We start from the raw sequence: 18,641 nt of genomic DNA on the forward strand, positions 1-18,641 counted from the left end.
ATTCCCCAGCACCGTGTTATTTATTTCTGGACAGATTTATAATGTACTTTGATGCTGAGCTCATAACATTCTTAAAAGGAATATTTAATAAATCCCTGAAGAGAAGAACCAGAAATCAGAACATTATGCTTCAGTATAATAAGAAATGAAACAAGTATTCATGCTACTTACATTGTTCAAAAAAGCTATGGGAAACCGTAGTGGTTATATCTAAATTATGCATTAATGGCCGCCCTGAGACCACTCTCTACAACAACATCCTTGTCCAGCAGCTGCTGACTTGGAAGCTTGGGTTAAGACATGCTGTGAGCTGGCCCTTCCACTGCACAGGGCCACGAAGGCTGCAGGCTGCAAGGGGCTTGAGAGGCAGCAGGATGGATGGAGGATGGGCAGGGAGTGCAACACTGCTGTGTGGAGTGCGCACCACTTTGCCCTTCTTGCAAAGCAGCATTTGTACAGCTACCTTGTCTTTTTTATTGAGGTAATCACCCAGTTGGCATGGTAGAAGAGTTCACTGTAGGTGTGATAAGAGTTAATTCAAAAATGAAAAAGGGGTGAAGTAAAAGCAGATGTTCTGCAAAGTGATACTAAACCACCTAAATAGTTCTGTTGGCAGAATGAAGTAGTCATAGCCTTGCTATTATTATTAGTCTGATCAGGAGGGATGAAATTCAAGCTATGTTCCCACACAGGCCAAGCTCACAGAGTTGCTCAAGATTGATATCTGTATGTATGGATAGAAGTCAGCTTGGCACAGCACTGAAGCTCCTCCTTTAGGAAAGCAGCCTAAGGAATCAGATTTAACCTTTAGTTACTGACTTACTTTGGAAATATACTTTTTCTTGACAAGGAAACAAGGAATCCAAGATTGCGTGTTTGTATTTTGAAATTGCCTGGTTACTGATTCTTTTTAATTTCTAAGTTACACTTTGTCCAAATACTTTGGACAGAAGATTTATTGGCAGTTTGTTTTTTTTTTTTTTTACAGGCACACTGCCAGTGTCCTAGTTTAAACCCCTGCTTCTGCTCTAGCTGTTCCCAGCAAAAATGTGAAGGCTTAGGTGACATTATACTCTTTGGACAGGGGTTCCAAATTCAAACTGTGACAAGACTTAATATAGCCCCTCTGTGGGGCTATAATATATTGGGAGGAATTGTATAAAGCAGCTGGGCATGTGGTTACTGTGAGTAACGGCAAAGTCTGATGGTCTTTTTAATTCTGATGCCAAGCACCCTGATAAATCTTAGAACATGGTGCCATTTGGAAACCCTGCCTTCTGTCCATTGTTTAGGGAAAAAGAAGTTAAATGAAGAGAAACCACCATAAACATAATGTGAATTATGTGTCAAAAAGTTTCAAACCAGAAATTTAAAATCAGTAAAAGACCTTGATTTTTTAGGCCAAAATGGTATTTCTGTTATGCTAAAAACTGAATTAGAAACATGGCTAACAAATTAAATTGTGATTCTGCACACAGGATATTTTGTACCCACTTCTTTTGCAAAACACCACAGCACTTAAAATTACTAAATGGAACTATTTACATAAATGTTAACCAAGAACCCCAAACAATAAAAAAAAAATCTATATTAAAAAGTCTAAGATTTTTTTTACTTTTGGGAGGTGAGAGGGAAATATTTTCACGAATGATTGACAATTATCTGCTCTTTCTGGCTACTTAATAGGAAAAAATTTATTCCTTCTCTTGTAGGAAAAAATATGTTTACAAAAAAAGCCCCAAATAGCAACAGGCTTTCCAGGGACAGGTCCCAGAGAAGATCTTCCATAGTTCCTTGGTACCTTGACTGGTGTTCACTTCACATTCTGTCTTTCAACTCAGGGATCTCTAAACAACTTCTTAACTAGCAAATTTTCTGTCAGCTATTGGAAGGTTTTAAGTTATCAAGTGTTTAAGAAGGAAAAATATGAAAGAGATAGTGGAATTTGTTTTTCCGTTTGAAGCTCAGCTTGGACCAGTTTTGTTGTGCTGTGTACAAAAACAACTTCACATGGGCATGGACCCTCCAGGCTAAATTTGGAAGGAACTCAAAGCAGGCCACAGTGACCTGCAGGGATTTATTTGAATGTTCTTTTCCTTTGCTGTGTACCTTTTATTAACTTATGTCAGTCCTCCAAGTTTATCTATGTGAAACTAACACTCTCCTGTTTTTAAATTGCTTCTGCATAAGGTGCAGAGCCTTTCCTTTAAGATAAATGTGAATAGTTGTGCATTTGTGCTACCAAATTGGCACGTGTTGGCAGCAGACCCACTGACACACTAACCTTGTTTTTGCACCTGCTGTGTTAGCATATGGTTAGACTAATTCACTGGTTCTGTGAGGGATCACTTGGAGCTCACAGGCTGTGCACCTTGGAAGGTGCCTCAGCTGCAACTGAGAACAAGACTGCTCTTACCCATTTTTCAGGACAAAGGAGTTCATCTCAAGCCCTGCTCTGTCTTCAGCAAACACCAGACATGACCCTAAATTTCTTAGAAAGATTCATTTAATCAATTATTGACTGTCAATTGACTGACAATCAATTATTTTCTGTCAGCTACAAGTGGGAGGAGGCAAGGATGAATCTGATCCCTTCCCCTTGAGTCCTCTGGGCAAGAATGACACACTGAGTCCCTGTTACATTCCCTCCAGTAACTTGCTTTGCCCCAGTCCAGGGATGAATTTTCCACTGTGGAGAGTTTGTTGTGCAGATATGTGAGCCCAGCCCCAGGACTGGCACACAGAGCTGATAGACACTCATGACTAGCACAGCTCCTCTAACTGCAGGGATGAAAAAAAAGAGGTAGGAGGAGAAACTGGGTGTCAGGAAAACGTGCTTCTTAAAAGGTCACGTGTCATTTTAGCTGTCACCTTTTCTTAATTTTGTACTGCATCAATTGAGGCACAAGGTGAAGGAAACAGAGCAAAGGGAGGGCAGTGGTCAGCATCTCCTCTGAATTGGAGACCTTGTGCTTAGCACTGCTCAAAGACACTAAAAGATTTTGTTTTGTTTTGTTTTTTTTTAAGTAACATGCAAGACTGAATTTCTGTCAGAGTAATGATGTTCAGATAAACTCAAATGTGCCTACAAAACACTTACCTGCAGTGAAAATACAGAATTTATGAAGGCTTAACATTTCCCTTCATATTTAGACAATGTATCTAAATTATTTTTGCTTGGGTCTTTCTTAGCACATATTGCATTTAAATGATGACATTTGTGATAGAAGAAAAGGACTGTCATGAACTGGCAGCACTCCCTTCTGTGTCCTCTTTGAAGATAATGCATGACCCCATAAAAATAGGCCTCTGTCATAGCATCTACTTAGAGACACAAGAAAGCCTCTAGATACAGAGCCTCTAGGCCAATTTTTTTCCTGACACTCATTTTTTTTCCATCATGACTTCCTGCTGCTCTCTGCCGCCTACTCCAAGTTAAACCAAATTTAGCAGGCAATTCCAGATATTCCTATTCAAAAGTGTCCCCTGGCAGGAAATCAGTGCCCTGTTTTTCAGATTAAAAAAGAGCAAGCAAGCTAAGCATTTTCTCAGGATGTATGCTTTTATCTCTCTCACCCACTCTAAATCCATGCACATGCTTTTTGCATCAGCCATCCTATCATCAGCCCTCTGAGCCTGGCTACCAACAGCAAATTTAAGGTGGTTGAGTAGTCAATTATCTGCAGGAGTGAAGTCTCAGTGGGTAATTGAACTCATCTACTCAAAAGACTTAGAAAGGAAGAACAGTGGAATTAGATTTGGAAGGAATTAGATTTGATACTATATGTCAACAGTGGAGCCACAATACATGTTGGTAGTAGTTAAAATATCGTGTGACATAGGAGTACCTCAGAGATCTATGCTACTTTGGTTACAGGCTGTTGGAGTGTCTGGTTTGTCTGTAAGTCATGTTTCCTTCCTGCTATAAATTTTTGCTCTAATTCAAATCTTTGACTATCTAACTCTTTTGATAAGGCATGGAAACATCATCGTTCCAGTGTTAAACTTACACCAGTATGAATCTGCAGGGAAAGAAGGTGTGCTCATCTGGTCTGCTGAACCACTCCTTCTCCCATAAACAGACAATATAGACAGATGAAATAAATGTTAGGCAACACTTCATAAAACTGTAAGCTTTTCATGGCATTTCTTTTCAGCATTGCAGCAGATTTGAGTTGGTTTTTGCCATTTGATCTGTTTATAGCATACTGAAGTATAGAAACCCACAGATTCAAAGGAACCCCATGCTCTGTTAAATTTCTGCAAACTACTGTGGCTGTGGGAACGATGCACAGTGAAAGTGTAATTGTCCCTGAGCTTGGAACACACCCCACTGAATGTGTTTCTAAGCACCATCTTGCCCCATCAAGAAAAGCCTGGCAGGAGTTTCAGGTGGGGGTTCCCACCCTTGTTATTAGCTGCATTGTAAGGGTTACACACTGTGTGTGGTAACATTGCTCAGGGAAAGATCTTCAGGAGTATAATTACTCTTTCAAATTCATATGGATAAAGAATAGAAAAGATCCTGAGAACAGAGGACCTCAAAGACCCAGAAAAGCAAGAGACTGTATCTCTGTTGACTTGGCTGAGAAGGTATCATTAGCCAGAGAATCAGGGCAGGGACTTTTTATATTTACATGGTAGATGTTATTCATACTTCACACCAGTCTGATGTGCTTACACTGGAGTTGGTCTCATGCAGTTTCTTTAGGAACAGCTGTTTTTCATCAGCTTTGCATCCAGCTCTCATAGTTTATACAGTTTAAATGAAATAGAGATGAATGTCTTCTTTTGATAAAAATGGTAGAAAGAACATTTTGCTAGCTTCAGCAAACTGAAGTAAAAGTAAAAACCATAAATGTCAGAGTCCAGGAAGCTCCCTGTCTTGGACAGAATTACTTTTTCCTGCAAGAAGGATTAAGTTGCCTTTATTTTTGTATATGGTTATCATATAAAACAGAGCACAAACATAAGCCTGGAATAAAAAGCTGTAGTATACTATCAACTATATTATGTGTTTTTAAAGTTCCATATGCTGTTTGAAAACACAGAGGACAAAACAAGTACTATACAAGTACTGTATCACTTGCAAAACTTATAACAAGGGATAGTAGAAGTAGGATATACCAGAAGAGACATTAAATGCTACTGACTCTAAGGCTGATTGAAACCTTTTGATTTAGAACAAGATCAGTGACAGAAAGCATAGCCCATCTCCTTTGCACAGCATCTAGAAAGGTGATTTGACAATAGTCAAGAATACGTTTAGACTTGTGAAGCTTTAGGATGTAGTATGTGAATCAGCATTCTTGGTTTTTGGATGAACAGATAATGAATCATCACTTCTCTTCCTCTATCTGTACTTACACTGTGTTACATAAAAGGGCCACGTATACTATTTTATTTTCTGGTATTATACCTGCAGGGCATGCCTAACCTGATTTTGAAACTAGCAGCCCTGATAATAGGGTGTAATTTCTAAAACAGAGACATTCCATTGACCAACACCCCATCCTGCTTTCAACATTGTTGTGCTATGACTAGCAGAGAAGTTTCTCCTTAAATACCTTCTTTGTGGGATATTCAAACACAGAGTGTATAAATTATGAATATGGCTATTTTCTTGAGAAGCCAAATGTGTAATATATGACAGCAGTAACAAAATCAACGCATAATTTCTGTGCTACCTGTTTATACAGAACTACAGTTTATTTTCTTTCATGCTCACTGTCTTTATTATTGCCCTGAGAAAAAAAGCTACCAAGGGAGCAACTTCTTTTTCTTTTGGGGTAGAGAGAAATGAAAAAAGTTAGTAATTTAAATGGGATGGAAAAAGAGTTATTGTGTAAATATTTTACTTCCCTCCATTCCCCCACTTGCTCCCAAAGGACAGAAGCACAACTTCCTCTCCCATAATAGCCAGTTGATATGGCCAGGCCCTGGCTTGGTGACAGCCAGCTCCTGTCCTATGAATAGGCTGAAAACTGCTTTGGCTGGACTCCATCTCTCTGAGTCTCTCCTGTCAGAGCTTTGCATCTTTGCAAGCATAAATATACTGCAGACAAATATATGGGTGTATAAAAAAGGATCAAGTACTTCAGGATAGGGTGTCTTAACCTAGGAGAAGGACATGAATGCCATGCCACCAATGCCATGTGTTATTTTGTGTCCCATCTCATTCTCCACGGAGGGATCCTTGATAGAAATCTTTGCCAAAGGCAAAGAGAAAGGTCGGCTTTGTTGAGCTTTGTTTTTTAAATGTTATGTTTCCAAGAAGCACTCTGGATATTTATTTGGATATTTATTTCTTTAAACATCAGAACTTCATTAAAAAGAAAAATTTCTAACTACCTCTGGGTTAAGACAAGCTTTTTGTTTTCACCTAGTCTGGGAATAAAACCAGAATTCCTTTTCCCCCAAGGCACTCAGTGATTTCTCTTCAGATGGAAGCCCTCAATCCTCATACCCTTAAAGGGTACATTATGGCTAGGAAGTGCATGTCAGTGCCACCAAGAGGAGATCCATGCCTTTGCAGCAGTGTGAAGGGTAGATGAAGTTAGGGCATGAGCTGTGTTTTGCTCAATGAACCAAGTCCATCCCAGTGCACACGTGGATAAAAGAGCTAGCCAGGAAGGATGTGGGGGGTTAGGTCTGCCTTTGAGCATTAGGCTTGCACTAAGAGCAGTGGAAGGTCACCAGCATGGTTAGTGGCCTGGAATGTGCTGCAGAAGGTGAGACTGAGGGAGCTGACTTTGCTTAACTTGCAAAAGAAAAGCTAAGTTAGAGTGGGTCAGACTGCAGCCTCCCAGTACTGAGAGGAAATCAAGAGAAGATGGAGCCAGACTTTCCCTTGAGAAGCACAGCAAAAGGAGAAGAGGGAGTAGTCACATGTTGCAGAAAAGGAATTCCAGACAGATAAACAGAAAAAAATAATTGAGTTGTTAGCACCAGCACAGGTTGTCTAGAGAGGCTGCATCCTTGAAGTCATTAAAAGCTCAGCTGGAGGAGCAATCTGAGCAGCCAGATCTAACTTTGAAGCTATTCCTGCTTTGAGGAGGAGACTGGATTATGTGACCTCAAAAGGCCTCTTGCAACCTCCACTATTCTTGTGACTGCAATTCTCCAGAGAAGCATGCAAGATTATTCTCACTGATTAAAGCCATTTTAAATCTTGCAAAACTTACTGTAAGCATTATTGCATATATGGAGCAGCACATTTTGACAGTAAACCATCTGTGTTCTGGGAAGCAGCATCTAAGAATAACCCAAAGAAACCAATTTATTGCCAATATGTTATTTAGGCCACAATCTTTCTACGCTCAGGACCATAACTAGTTCCCCTTCCACTGCAGGATGAAAGAGGACTGATGATGTTACAGCACTTGGATTGAAGAGCTTCATTCTTTCCAGCAAATCTAAAAATGAAGTGAATGTCTGCATGAAATTTGACCTCCATGAAACTGGGGAAATATACATTCATATACATATGTATGCTGCGCCCTAAGAGGCATAACTAGGTCAGATCCTGGGAAACTCAAATTTTTAGTCTGAAGTGGTTAGAAATGAAACTAAATCTAGAAGAGAAAAGATTCATTCATTCATCTCTTATTATGCCATAGGGGAGTTTTTTCCCCGTGCAGAAAATCCAAGATAAACTTGGCACAGAATTTCACTGTACTGATTTCCAAGCCCCATTCTTCCCTTGTGATACACAAGACAAGAAGGACCTTGTAAGAAAACTGTAAGAAAACCTAAAATAGAGAAATGGATCATGTCTCTTGAGTGGCAGAATGAGAGAAGGAGTGTTACTCAGACCCTTCAAGGGCTTCTAAACACTCTGTGTGAACATCTTGCAGCTCTCAGTTGGGCTGCTGTCAGATATAGCAATGCTTATTCAGGATGAAGGTTTTAGTCAACATAAATTTTATGGGAATGGTAATCATATTAAATAATCACATGGCTCCTGCAAGTCTGCAGGGAATTGTACACATGTGCATAAAAAAATCACATTTTTCCTTGAGAGATTGCAAAGAACAAGAACACTGCCCACATAGCTGATGGATGCGTCTGCTGAACCAACATTTGCTTCTTCACACAACATTAAGCATAAACCAAATTGCACAAAGCAGCATTTCACTTACTGTTTTCTTTGGAAAAGAATATTCATCAGCAGAGGTAATTCCTTATCTGGGCCTAGGAGAAAAAAAGAGAGAATAGACATTGATTATCTATACACAGCAACATGATTTATATTTATAAAATGTTTGGCCACAGGTTATCAAGGTTCAACCATCTTAGGTGTGTGGTTAAAAATAAAACCCATAAAAAATGGAGAAAAAGAATGTTGTAGTATTGAAATCCTTCATTTATTTTAGACATCTAGGACAGCTTTTGCATTCTCAAAAGTGAATCTGGTCTGCACTTATAAGCCAGATTTATACTCATGTATAAAATATACATACATGTTTTGTTTTCTGCACTCTTGTAAGACACTTCATGGAAAGTTCAGGTTATTCCACGAATGAATACCTACATTTATGCTCCTCCTTCTTTTGGTTTTCTTTCCTTTTTCACTCTACATCACAGCAATTAATAAATAATGTGGCATTGGCTTTATTTCATCTTATGACATACTAGCAAAGACTTCAAAAAGACTGCATTTTGCATAAAATCAGTTTAAGGAATTTTGCTGAAAATATCCTGAATTTGATATAATCACATGACATTAAACATTTGAGCAACCTTAGACATGTTTTCTTGTTTTTCATATGTCACTTTTTTCAGAAAGCAACGCACATCTCTGCCACTATCCATTTTCAAAGTGATGACTCATCTACAATTGATTAATTTATCACTAATCAGCTTTAACAAGATTAGACATTTAAAATCAATTTCTAGTTTTTAATTCAGTCCAAAGTTTTCAGTTACAAGGAATTTAAATGTCTTTGAATTTAACCTTAGAGATTTCCAGGAGTGGCAAGAACTTGCACTATTGACTGAAATAGCATGAGACCTAGAACCCCTGTGAATGCCCAAAGAATTAGACCCATGTCCTGTTGCTGTAAGAAAACATAAACCCCATTTTTGCATGTGCATTTGGCTGCACGTTGCTTACCCTGCTCTCTAGGGGATGTGGCAGTATTGCAGTGAGGCAGTGCAATATTTTTTCCCAGACTTTCTCTGATTTGCCTATTAGCAAGTGATTACAAGGTAATTACTTACACTTTCTTACTTAAATTACAATTTACAGGTATTTCAGTGAGTGCTTCCCAACAGCTGTAGCATGTTGGATCTGGTTGACCCCAGGCCCTCCCACCAACCATGAGAAATGGGCTAATAAAAAATCTAAAAATATCAAATAAATATTTGTTTCTTCCTTGTATGGACTGTACCAACGCTGAAGAAATTCCTACAACAATAACAGTTTCTCAGGACTACTTTCCTTGGTATATATTTGCAACCATTAGTAATTTTCAAAGTTCATCAAAGGGCTCTGAGAAGCAAATAAAGAATATAGCCTTCTACTAAGACTTAATAAAACTTCTGCCTACTGTATTTCATCAGATAAACCATTCAAAGTAATTTTAAATTTTCAAAGTCTTACAGGCTTAAGTAACTTGCTATATGTCTGAAAAATCACTATTTGCCTTACAGTCACATTCATAGAAAACTGAAACCCAACTTCATAGATAATACACTTTACAAAGATTGGTCTTAGTAGCAGAGAACAAATATTGAACAGAAGAGCCCAAAACAAGGGAAAAAAAATGCTGCTGTAAACCTTGTGTGACAGAATTGTCCCTGTCTATTACCACAGGTGTTCTTTAAAGTCATTAAAGCTGTGTCTTTCACAGGTGTTGTGTGATGCTGCAGGAACGTGCCAGCCAATAAGGTGGACATACTCTGTTTTCTAATGACACCAGTATAGTTCCACTGGCCTAGCAATTTGTTTTAGCTTCAAGCCCAAAACCAAATCAAAAGCTCCCCTGCTCAATTGCATACTGTAACTGCATTAAGCTAGCATTGCTCTCCCTTGCAAACAACAAGGATTTCTCAAGAGATACTATGCAAGTGAAATGGACATATGTTTTTCTCTCTGGACTTTTTTACCTATAAATGCCGTCATGACTTTACTTTGCTCTGAGGAAATATTTGCCTATCTTTGTTTCAAAAGGCTTTAATTAAATGCTAATAGCTCCTCTACTCTTTCTATATCCTCCACTGCAATGTATTTCCTCTCTTCCCTCCCGAAGTTGTGGGGGAGGATAGCAAAGAAGCAGAGCAACCTGAAAGTAATAAAATCAGAGTAAACACAAAATCCTTGCTTAATTACTCAGTCTCAGAACAGAGGCTGAAAAAAAGCAATTCTTTCATTCTCATAAAATGACAAGAGCCAGCAAAGAGATTACCAGAGCAGCCCATTGCGGTGTGATAGCTGACAGGAAGGCACAATCACTCATTATCTGTTCCTAGAACTGCTGATTGAAAGGTCGTGGGTAGTTCAGGTGAGGTGCAGAATGGCAAGACCCGGAGGACTATCTGCATATAAAAGCATTCACTGTGGAGCTAATACCATAATTTGTCTTTGAACAGAACAGCGTGAATCCAATTGCCAGTTTGTCACTGAGCAACCTCAATGAACTCCTTGAAAGCGAGCCTGTGCCTTCCATTGCATCTGGACCATCTAGGCTGCAAAGCGTTTTTAAAAACATACATTTAATGTTTAGTGAAACTGTGGTAGCTATGATAAAATTGTGTTTTCAACAGCTAATATGTTGCAATTAACTTATTAGATCTAATGTGCCACTTTTTCAGGAAAAGACAGAGAACTAGTTTGGGTGATCGATTTGGGTTTCCTTCTTACAGAAGTGGTTGAAGGTACAACCCCCTATGAAGGGGCTTGACTTGATAATCAGCTGTGCTTTTTCCAGTTACATATTTCTGCCATTGTGCTGCTACAAATGTCAGAAAAGCTGATATGCCACAGAGTGCTGTCAAATGCACAGTAAGACAGTAGGTTTTTTTTCCTCTGCTGCTCCCATTTTAGCAGCACTATTTGAAAGGTAAGACAGACAGACAGATCTACATTTTAAAATGCCAAACCAAAGTATCTGGAAACCTGAGTCCTCTATAAAAAGCACAGCTAGGGAACCATCACTGACAGGACAAACTGGTGTGCTAACTCAGATAACCCTGTCAGTTTGCCTCAATGCAGGGACGCCTCACTGGGTGAGGAAAGAGTTACCCTGGCTCTGCACAATGCTCTCTGCTTGTATTGGCAACCAGGAACTGGGACACAAGTCCACGGCCATGAATGTGCTCCAGATTACCAATTAGGCACAAAGTTACCGTATCCAGTCTGTATTTACTGACTTGGGCAATGATCTGCCTGTGAAAGGCTCTGGATCTCACTACTGGCTTTTTGCTAAACATTATCACTTTAAACAATCTTTCAAGATGTTTTCCAAGTTGGGCAAAACAGGTATTTTACCCAGGAAGAGCAAAATATTTTATAGCACCAACAGGGCAATGAGCTACTACATAGCAACAGAAATATGTGTGGGAAAGCCTTGAGGCAACTCCTTTTTTACAGGAATCAAGTAGCTCTTATTTAGTGTCTGCAGATAGTGGGATAGAGCAGCCCAAGCTGCTGCACGTGATCCCTGATAACACAGCAGCCCAGCTAAGCTGTGTGTGGGGGAAGATCCATGGACAAAGATTCAAGTAGCACAGGCAAACAAACTTCAGGGTTATTTACTCATTTTTTATAATGAGTAAATAGAAGAGATTTGGTAAGTGCCAGCCATGTGTCCAGTCCTCCCTTATACCCTTATGGGTATGCTTGGCCTGGCTGACTGCAGGTGGAGGGCTGGGGCTGAAAGTCTTTGTAGCTCCTCCAAAAGAAAAATACATTTGCTACTAGTAAGGCTACTAGCAAGGCTTCCAAAACACAGATGCTGTTTTCTATCACTTTCTGTAGACAAACAACGAGAAAATATCATCTGCCTTTGATAGGGAGCCAGCAGTCACCAAAAGATAAAAGAAGGGAAAGGAGAGGAAGAGCAATGTGAGCAGCAGAGATGCAAGCTGAGAAGTGGAGGACCAGGGAAGGTTGTCCTGAGTAAGTGGCTCCAGGGAACGGAGCAGGACCTTCCAAAGCCTTGTCTGCATTGCCAGTTACTGTTTCAGACTTCGTCTGGGTGACACTTAATGTCACGTACTGTCACGAAAGGCAGGAACTTCAGTCACCAAGGGGCAGAACTAAGAAACTGAAGTGTTACTGTCTTATGAATACTCTCATTATTTGTGTAGAGGCAGATACTGATCCATGTGCTATGCATCTGTCAGCAGAAGCCTCCAGCCTTTCCTGTTTGCTCCCTCTGCTTATATGTAGCTTGAATCCAAGGTGAAAGTGTCCTTGTCATCATCTGGTATGCTCACACCCTATCTTCTAATGACTCCTCACACATAAGTAGTAGAGCTTTTAATTTCTTTTGCTCACAAATCAAGAACAGAAAAAGCCTTTACTGTTTGTTCATCACTGTAAGCCCCATTTGCTTCATTAGAACATAGGACTTCCTGCTGCTCATACAGATGTATGTGGTCTCATCTGCTGGTAAAAGCTGTGAACTCAGAAAAATCTCAGTTCACAGACTCCCTATCATATCTTGTAGGTTGATTGCAAGTCATCTATCACCCTTGGGAAAGAACAGCTGGGCAGCAAAAAGGCGGCAGTAGAACTGTTGATCCACAGAAGACTCAGGGAGAAACCAGCAACCAGGACATGGTCTTTGAAGAGCAGTAACTCAGTGATGAACCTTCTCTAGTAGGATTACTCAGCCTGCAGAAGGTTGGCTGTCCACAGCCTCTGCATGAGCTTGTCTGCCACGGAGCCTCTGGAAGACAGGACACCAGCAGTGCCACAGTGTTGCTATGGCTAATGCTGTGGGGCCTGCCTTCCACTAGATTTTGTCCCTTTCCTGTGGAAAAAGGCAGTACATAAAATGCGGAACCTGTCGCAAGGCCTGTCATCCTCAGATAGCATACAGATCACCAGGTGTGGGCTGTGAAAAGCTATCGGTGCCATTCACGCTAAAAGTTCAAAAGTGCTTTTTCACTGACGACAAAGGCAGTTAAGATTCCAGGATGATGGATTTCTGGCCCTGGGAACATCACCTTACACCTCAGAGTCTCAGCTCCTTTCCAACGGAGCAGAGAAGTCTATAATTTAACACGGGTTTAGTTCTACAGGGCAAGGTCGTTGAGCAGCGTCCCGAGCAGCCCCGCCGGGCACGGGTTCGCCCCGCCGCAGGGTACGGAGGGTCCCGCCCGCTCCCTGCACAGCCGCGTGCCGCACCAGCCCTGCCCGCCCTGCGTGCCCGCAGCTGCTGCCGCCCTTCCCGGAGCACGAGGGAGCGGGGGCAGCTCCGGGCACGGGCAGGGCGCCGGGGGCGCGTCGGGCCGGCAGTCCCCGGGCACGCGGCAGCCCCGGCCGGCAGCGGCGGCCGCGCCCCCCTCACGGCCCGGCCGGGGCCGCCCCTTGGCCGCGGGCCGCGCCCGGCCCCATAAAGGCGGCGGAGCGGCGGGCGCGGCCCCGAGCGGCGGTGGCGGCCCCAGCACTCAGCGCACCAGGTAAGCGCCGCCCGGGCCGCTGCCCGCCCGGCTGTGCCGGCGGTGCCCGGGTCCCGCTGCGCTCCGCGGCTCCCGCCGGGCGCTGCCCCCGCTGCTGCCCCTCCAGCACCCGGCAGCTGCTCCGGCCGTGGCGTGGGGTTTGCATGCTTGGCGCTTGTTTGCTATTTCCGTGTTGCGTGGGCTTTTTTCCTTTTCTGTTTCCCCTTTTTTTTTTTCCTTTTCCCTGACGCTGCAAAAGCTCGGGTCACCAAAGTTGCAGAGAGATTATTTCTGAAGCCTTAGTTCTATTCCTAATAAAGCAAAGCAAAAGTTGATTAATTTGATTCGAGTACTTTCCTCCTGCTGCTTGTTATGGTAAATACTCCACAATTAAAAAAGGCAAGAACAGACCAGTGCAGCTTCTGCTTTAGTTTTGGCAGGGCTCTGAAATACCAGTGAGAACCCTGGGAAGTAGAAAGCCATTTATTTAAGTGACAAAGCAAATGCCTTTCTGTGACTCAACAAAACTCTGCATTTCCTGCAAGGACTGCATCCATCTCAGCAGGGATGTTCTATGGTTGAAGCCCCTTTTTAGAAATATTAAAGCTATCTGGTATTGTATGGGCCATGGCCTTGCACAGTAATTTTGCTATCCATCATCCGTAACTCTTTACAAAAAAACCTGTAGTATTCTTTTTGAATCCTTGCAGTAGAGTTTCAGCATAGCCTTTATGGATTATCAAAAGTTGTTTTAAAGTCAATTCTTGAAGCCTAAGGAGGTGAAAAAATAGTATGTCCTTCTCTTTTCCCACTTTTTCCCCCTGCTTCACTCAGCAGTTGACATTAACAGTGCAAAGAGCCCTGTTACTTAGACCTGGGTTCACAGCTCAAAAATATTTCTAAAGGTGCTTTAGTATTTTTAACAAGTTCCTAAAAAGATCAACTGACAGTTGTTCAGAGCCACAGAATGATGGTTCTGCGTAAAGATATGTAGAATCCCATCTGATGCTCTGATGGGATAGGCAACTTGCTTAATATAGTGCTGTCTGTGCTCAGAGATGAAGCAGCTGATCCAGCTTGTTGGAATTTTAAGACCTCACTCGGGGCCTCTAAGAGGGAAGTTCAAATGGATGAGCACTTCTACTCTAACTGGATCTGTTTTACTCGCTACTAGAATGTTCTTTTCTGTATTTTCAAGAAAATATGTTCAATTGGTTTTCACTAACATCTGTTTTCCAGAGGTTTGGATAAAGAAAGGACAGTAGATTTGAATTGAAGAAGTTTAGGATTGGCAAGAAATTACTGACTAGTTTCACCCTGATTCTGTAGGTACGACTGTCAATTTTCATTTAGGCTGCATTGTTTAAAACTGTGCAGAGATGAGGCCATGAATAATTAAGAGAATGATGAAGTAAACACCATTCTTGAGAAGCTTCTTATCTGATGTAATAAATGGTGACATCGTGTGTTTCTTCTCCATTCAGAATGATACAGATCTTGGACCCGAGACCCTTGCCCAGCTCCAGCATGCCTGTGGATATGGCTGTGCGAATTTGCATAGCCCATTCTCCACCACTGAAGAGCTTTCTCAGCCCCCTTGAGGACTGCCAAAGAAACAGCTTTGTGAACAGAATCAAACCTCTCAGGCCGTGCCTTCATGTGAAGTGTGACTCAGAAGCTCAGAAGAGCGACTGGAGCCCCTCGGCAGCCCGAGCCAAGAAGCGCGTTGTGTTTGCCGACTCCAAGGGGCTGTCCCTGACAGTGATCCACACCTTCTCCGAGTTCCAGGAGCCCCCCGTGTGGGATCTGCCGTTTGACCTCTTAGGCATTGAGGACATAACATCTGACCTAAAACTCCATGAGGAGAAAAACTTGATTCTGGGTTTCCCTCAGCCCTCAGCTGACTACCTGGACTTCAGGAACCGTCTGCAGACGAACCTGGTCTGCCTGGAGACCTGCACCCTGCAAGAGAAGGTCCTGTCAGGCACTGTGAAAGTAAAAAATGTCAGCTTTGAAAAAAAGGTTCAGGTTCGTATTACTTTCGACACGTGGAAGACCTACAAAGATGTTGAGTGTGTGTACATGAACAATGTTTACAGTGATTCTGAAAATGATACCTTCTCATTTGCCATTGATTTTCCTCCTGCCATTTCCCCTGAAGAGAAGATAGAGTTTTGCATTTCTTACCAAAGTGGAGAACATACCTTCTGGGACAATAACGAGGGGCAGAACTACAAAATTGTACACGCAGAGTGGAAGCCTAATGGTGTTCAGATACCATCTGCCAAAGAAGGCTATGTAGATCTTCAGACTTCAAGGAGAGGACAAGAGAGAGAAGCTGATCAGCTGGGCAGTCCAAGGTTGTCCAGTGGCCTGTTTCCCCAGTGGCAGAGCTCGGGTCAGATTGAAAATTCATCACCATATTGGTGATCCAGACTGCTGGGGAAGAATCCTTCCATTTGGCAACAGAACAGTGCTAGATTTCTGGTTCACATGCTGCATCGTGAAGCCACCTGGCAGGTTTTGTTTGCTGCCTGAAAAAATCCAAGTTCATTAGACTGTGGGACTTGTTAAACCATATTATGCTCCTGAAGTTCTTAGCCAAACTTTATCCTTGGAAGAAAAGAAAACCAAGGTGCAACTCATGTGTATGTTACATACTATAGGAGTAGCTTGCCTGTATCTCAAATATATGCTGCTTTCTTCCTGCTGTCAGCTCTCCTGGGTCACTAGGGGAGAGACTTGCAAAGTGTATGGAAGGCAAGGGTGTCTCAGCAAGCTGTGGTAACTGTGTGAGTGTATGTGTGTGCACAGGGGTGCAAACAGAATGTCACAACTCCTTCTGCACCTATCAGGAGTGCAGTAGATGCTGTCAGGAGGCTTGCTGTGACCCTCTGTGTGCTTGCAGCAAAGGCAGGTAGGGGTGCATGGCAAAGATTTGTGGCTTCAATACATGTTAAGAAACTTGGAGAGGATAATGGACAAGTGGGAAAAGGGGAAGAGGTAGTATGTGCTACATAACTTGGAGATGTGCAATGTTCTGATTACTTCTTTCCAAAGCTGTTTTTCTAAATCTCAGAGAAAGATCTATGGGATAGAAAGAAGACTAAAGAAAATGATGCAAAGTGAATAGTAGAAGTGACCACTGCTTTAAGAAGTCTTCTCTGTCCTTACTGTCTTTGTGAAGCCTTGCATTTGATAACAAATGTAACCTTGACTTCACCATCTTACTTATTTAGCAGGCAAATGGTTGCCTTTCAATGTTAAAAGAAAAATGTGCCTTTGAAAAAATTTTAAAGCCACCCTAATATGATAAAAATAGGGTTAGGCAACAAAAGAAAGTGATTTTTGAATTTCCTACTCTGTAGTATCATTAGGTGATTCCACTCATCACCAGATCTAATCTTACAGCATCTGATGGTTGAGTATCTTGCTCCTAATTGCAATGTTAGCCATGACTTTTCACAAGTAACATAGGCAAGGTCCTTCATATTGAAGACAGTGAATTAGCTGCACTTTATGAGAGCTAATGTCTTTAAAAGAGCAGGGTTGTTACTAGTTTTTTCTAGACTGAATATAGGCTTGCACATAGAAAACTGTTCTGGTTTACCTCATTTTTATAAGCTTGATTTTAGAGTTTAGTAAACTAATATATATTTTGTATCTGTATGCTTATAATTTAGCTTTCTGAGCTGTCAAACTTTAAATGTTATCTGGGTTTCATGCAAGACTTGTGTGAGAAATTGTCCAGTACATGCTCAGCAGGTGTGAATGCTGGCACACTTTTTAACTATACTGAAATGGTGTTAACATCAAAAAATAAGTCACATTTTTGTCCACGGCTAAGAAGTACAATAGCCTGTGTGTGAAGCTACTTGCAGTGCAGCGAGATGTTAAGTACTAAGGTGAAATAAGCCTCCTCCACTAATTGCACTTTTCCTTATGTAACCTTTGCTGTTATGTGTAAACTAGCCATTTTAAGAATAAATTTTATTTTGATACATCTGGTTCTCACTGTGTCAGCTCAATCTGTCTATTTTCTCAGTTTCTGTAAAACAAACTTAGCTGTGATACAAAGTACAACCAGTTTGTTCTGTGCCATGGGATCTGCTAAAGCTGGCTGTGGTATGGCATCTCAGATCAGAAACTGGCACTACCCTGAAAATGAAACCCAACCCCTTCACTACATGAGAGTATTCACCTTGCAAGTTGTATCATTTTAAGAAACACTGTATCTCACTAAATTTACCTGGAATATTTTGGTTTGACAGATTTAGTCAAGGATTTTGCTATGCTGTGGGCAAGTCTGGCAGGAGCGTGTCTTAATCTGAGGGCCAGACTTACCTGCTGAGCTAGAGCATATGTGACGTGTGGATGGGTGAATCTACACAGCAGCACTTAATGTTTTCTGGCTTGGTTTCACCTGAACTCGGCTGGTTGTGCTGCCTCCTGCAGCTGTGCTGCTGTCCGGGGCAGTGGGGGGTTATACCCAGGAATCCAGGGAGCTGCCATCAGTCCCAAAGGACTTGCTGTGAAATAAAGGGTCTGCTGTGAAATAAAGAGAGTCTGCTGTGGGCCAGCCATGCACTGCTGAGGCTGCAGCCTGGCCTCACGGGCACTGAGAATGCAGAGAAAGGTGGGGGTGGTTTCCAAGGCTCCTCATCCTCTGGGCTGTGGGCAGAGGGCACCCCTACTCCCCTCCATGGCCAGCTGCACAGAGGATTTCTTAGTACATCAGCTCACTGACAAGATGCAGTTTAGTTCTGTCTGCTGCACACAAAGTCAAGGGTTTCCAGCAGGAAATCTAGCTTTAATTGTGAAAAAGCAATTCCCAAAAGGCAGAAGACATGAAGCTAACAGCAAGTTGCTGACCTGAGGAATTAATTTAGTGCTTCCCCATGGCTGGACACAGAGCCCACCTACCAATCCCAAACTCAATTACTAAGTACACTGGGTCTTAGTGGGCAGGAGCTCTTATACACTGGACCACCAGGTCCCTACTCTAGGAAAAAAAGTGAACTAAAGAAATA

At 41.9% G+C, this 18,641-nt stretch overlaps 1 protein-coding gene across 1 annotated transcript; it reads left to right on the forward strand.

Annotated features, from left to right (window-relative positions):
- The first annotated feature begins 13,601 nt into the window (after window positions 1-13,601).
- Window positions 13,602-17,614, forward strand: PPP1R3C (protein phosphatase 1 regulatory subunit 3C). Its single transcript, XM_054276986.1, has 2 exons — window positions 13,602-13,632; window positions 15,096-17,614. Exon 2 carries the CDS (start codon window positions 15,097-15,099, stop codon window positions 16,039-16,041), a length of 945 nt encoding a protein of 314 aa, XP_054132961.1. The 5' UTR covers window positions 13,602-13,632; window position 15,096; the 3' UTR covers window positions 16,042-17,614.
- Window positions 17,615-18,641: the final 1,027 nt, after the last annotated feature.

The sequence above is a fragment of the Melozone crissalis genome, unplaced genomic scaffold, assembly GCF_028551555.1.
Source record: "Melozone crissalis strain CALT ecotype California unplaced genomic scaffold, PUWL_Pcris_2 ptg000019l_1, whole genome shotgun sequence".
Taxonomy (NCBI): Eukaryota; Metazoa; Chordata; class Aves; order Passeriformes; family Passerellidae; genus Melozone; species Melozone crissalis.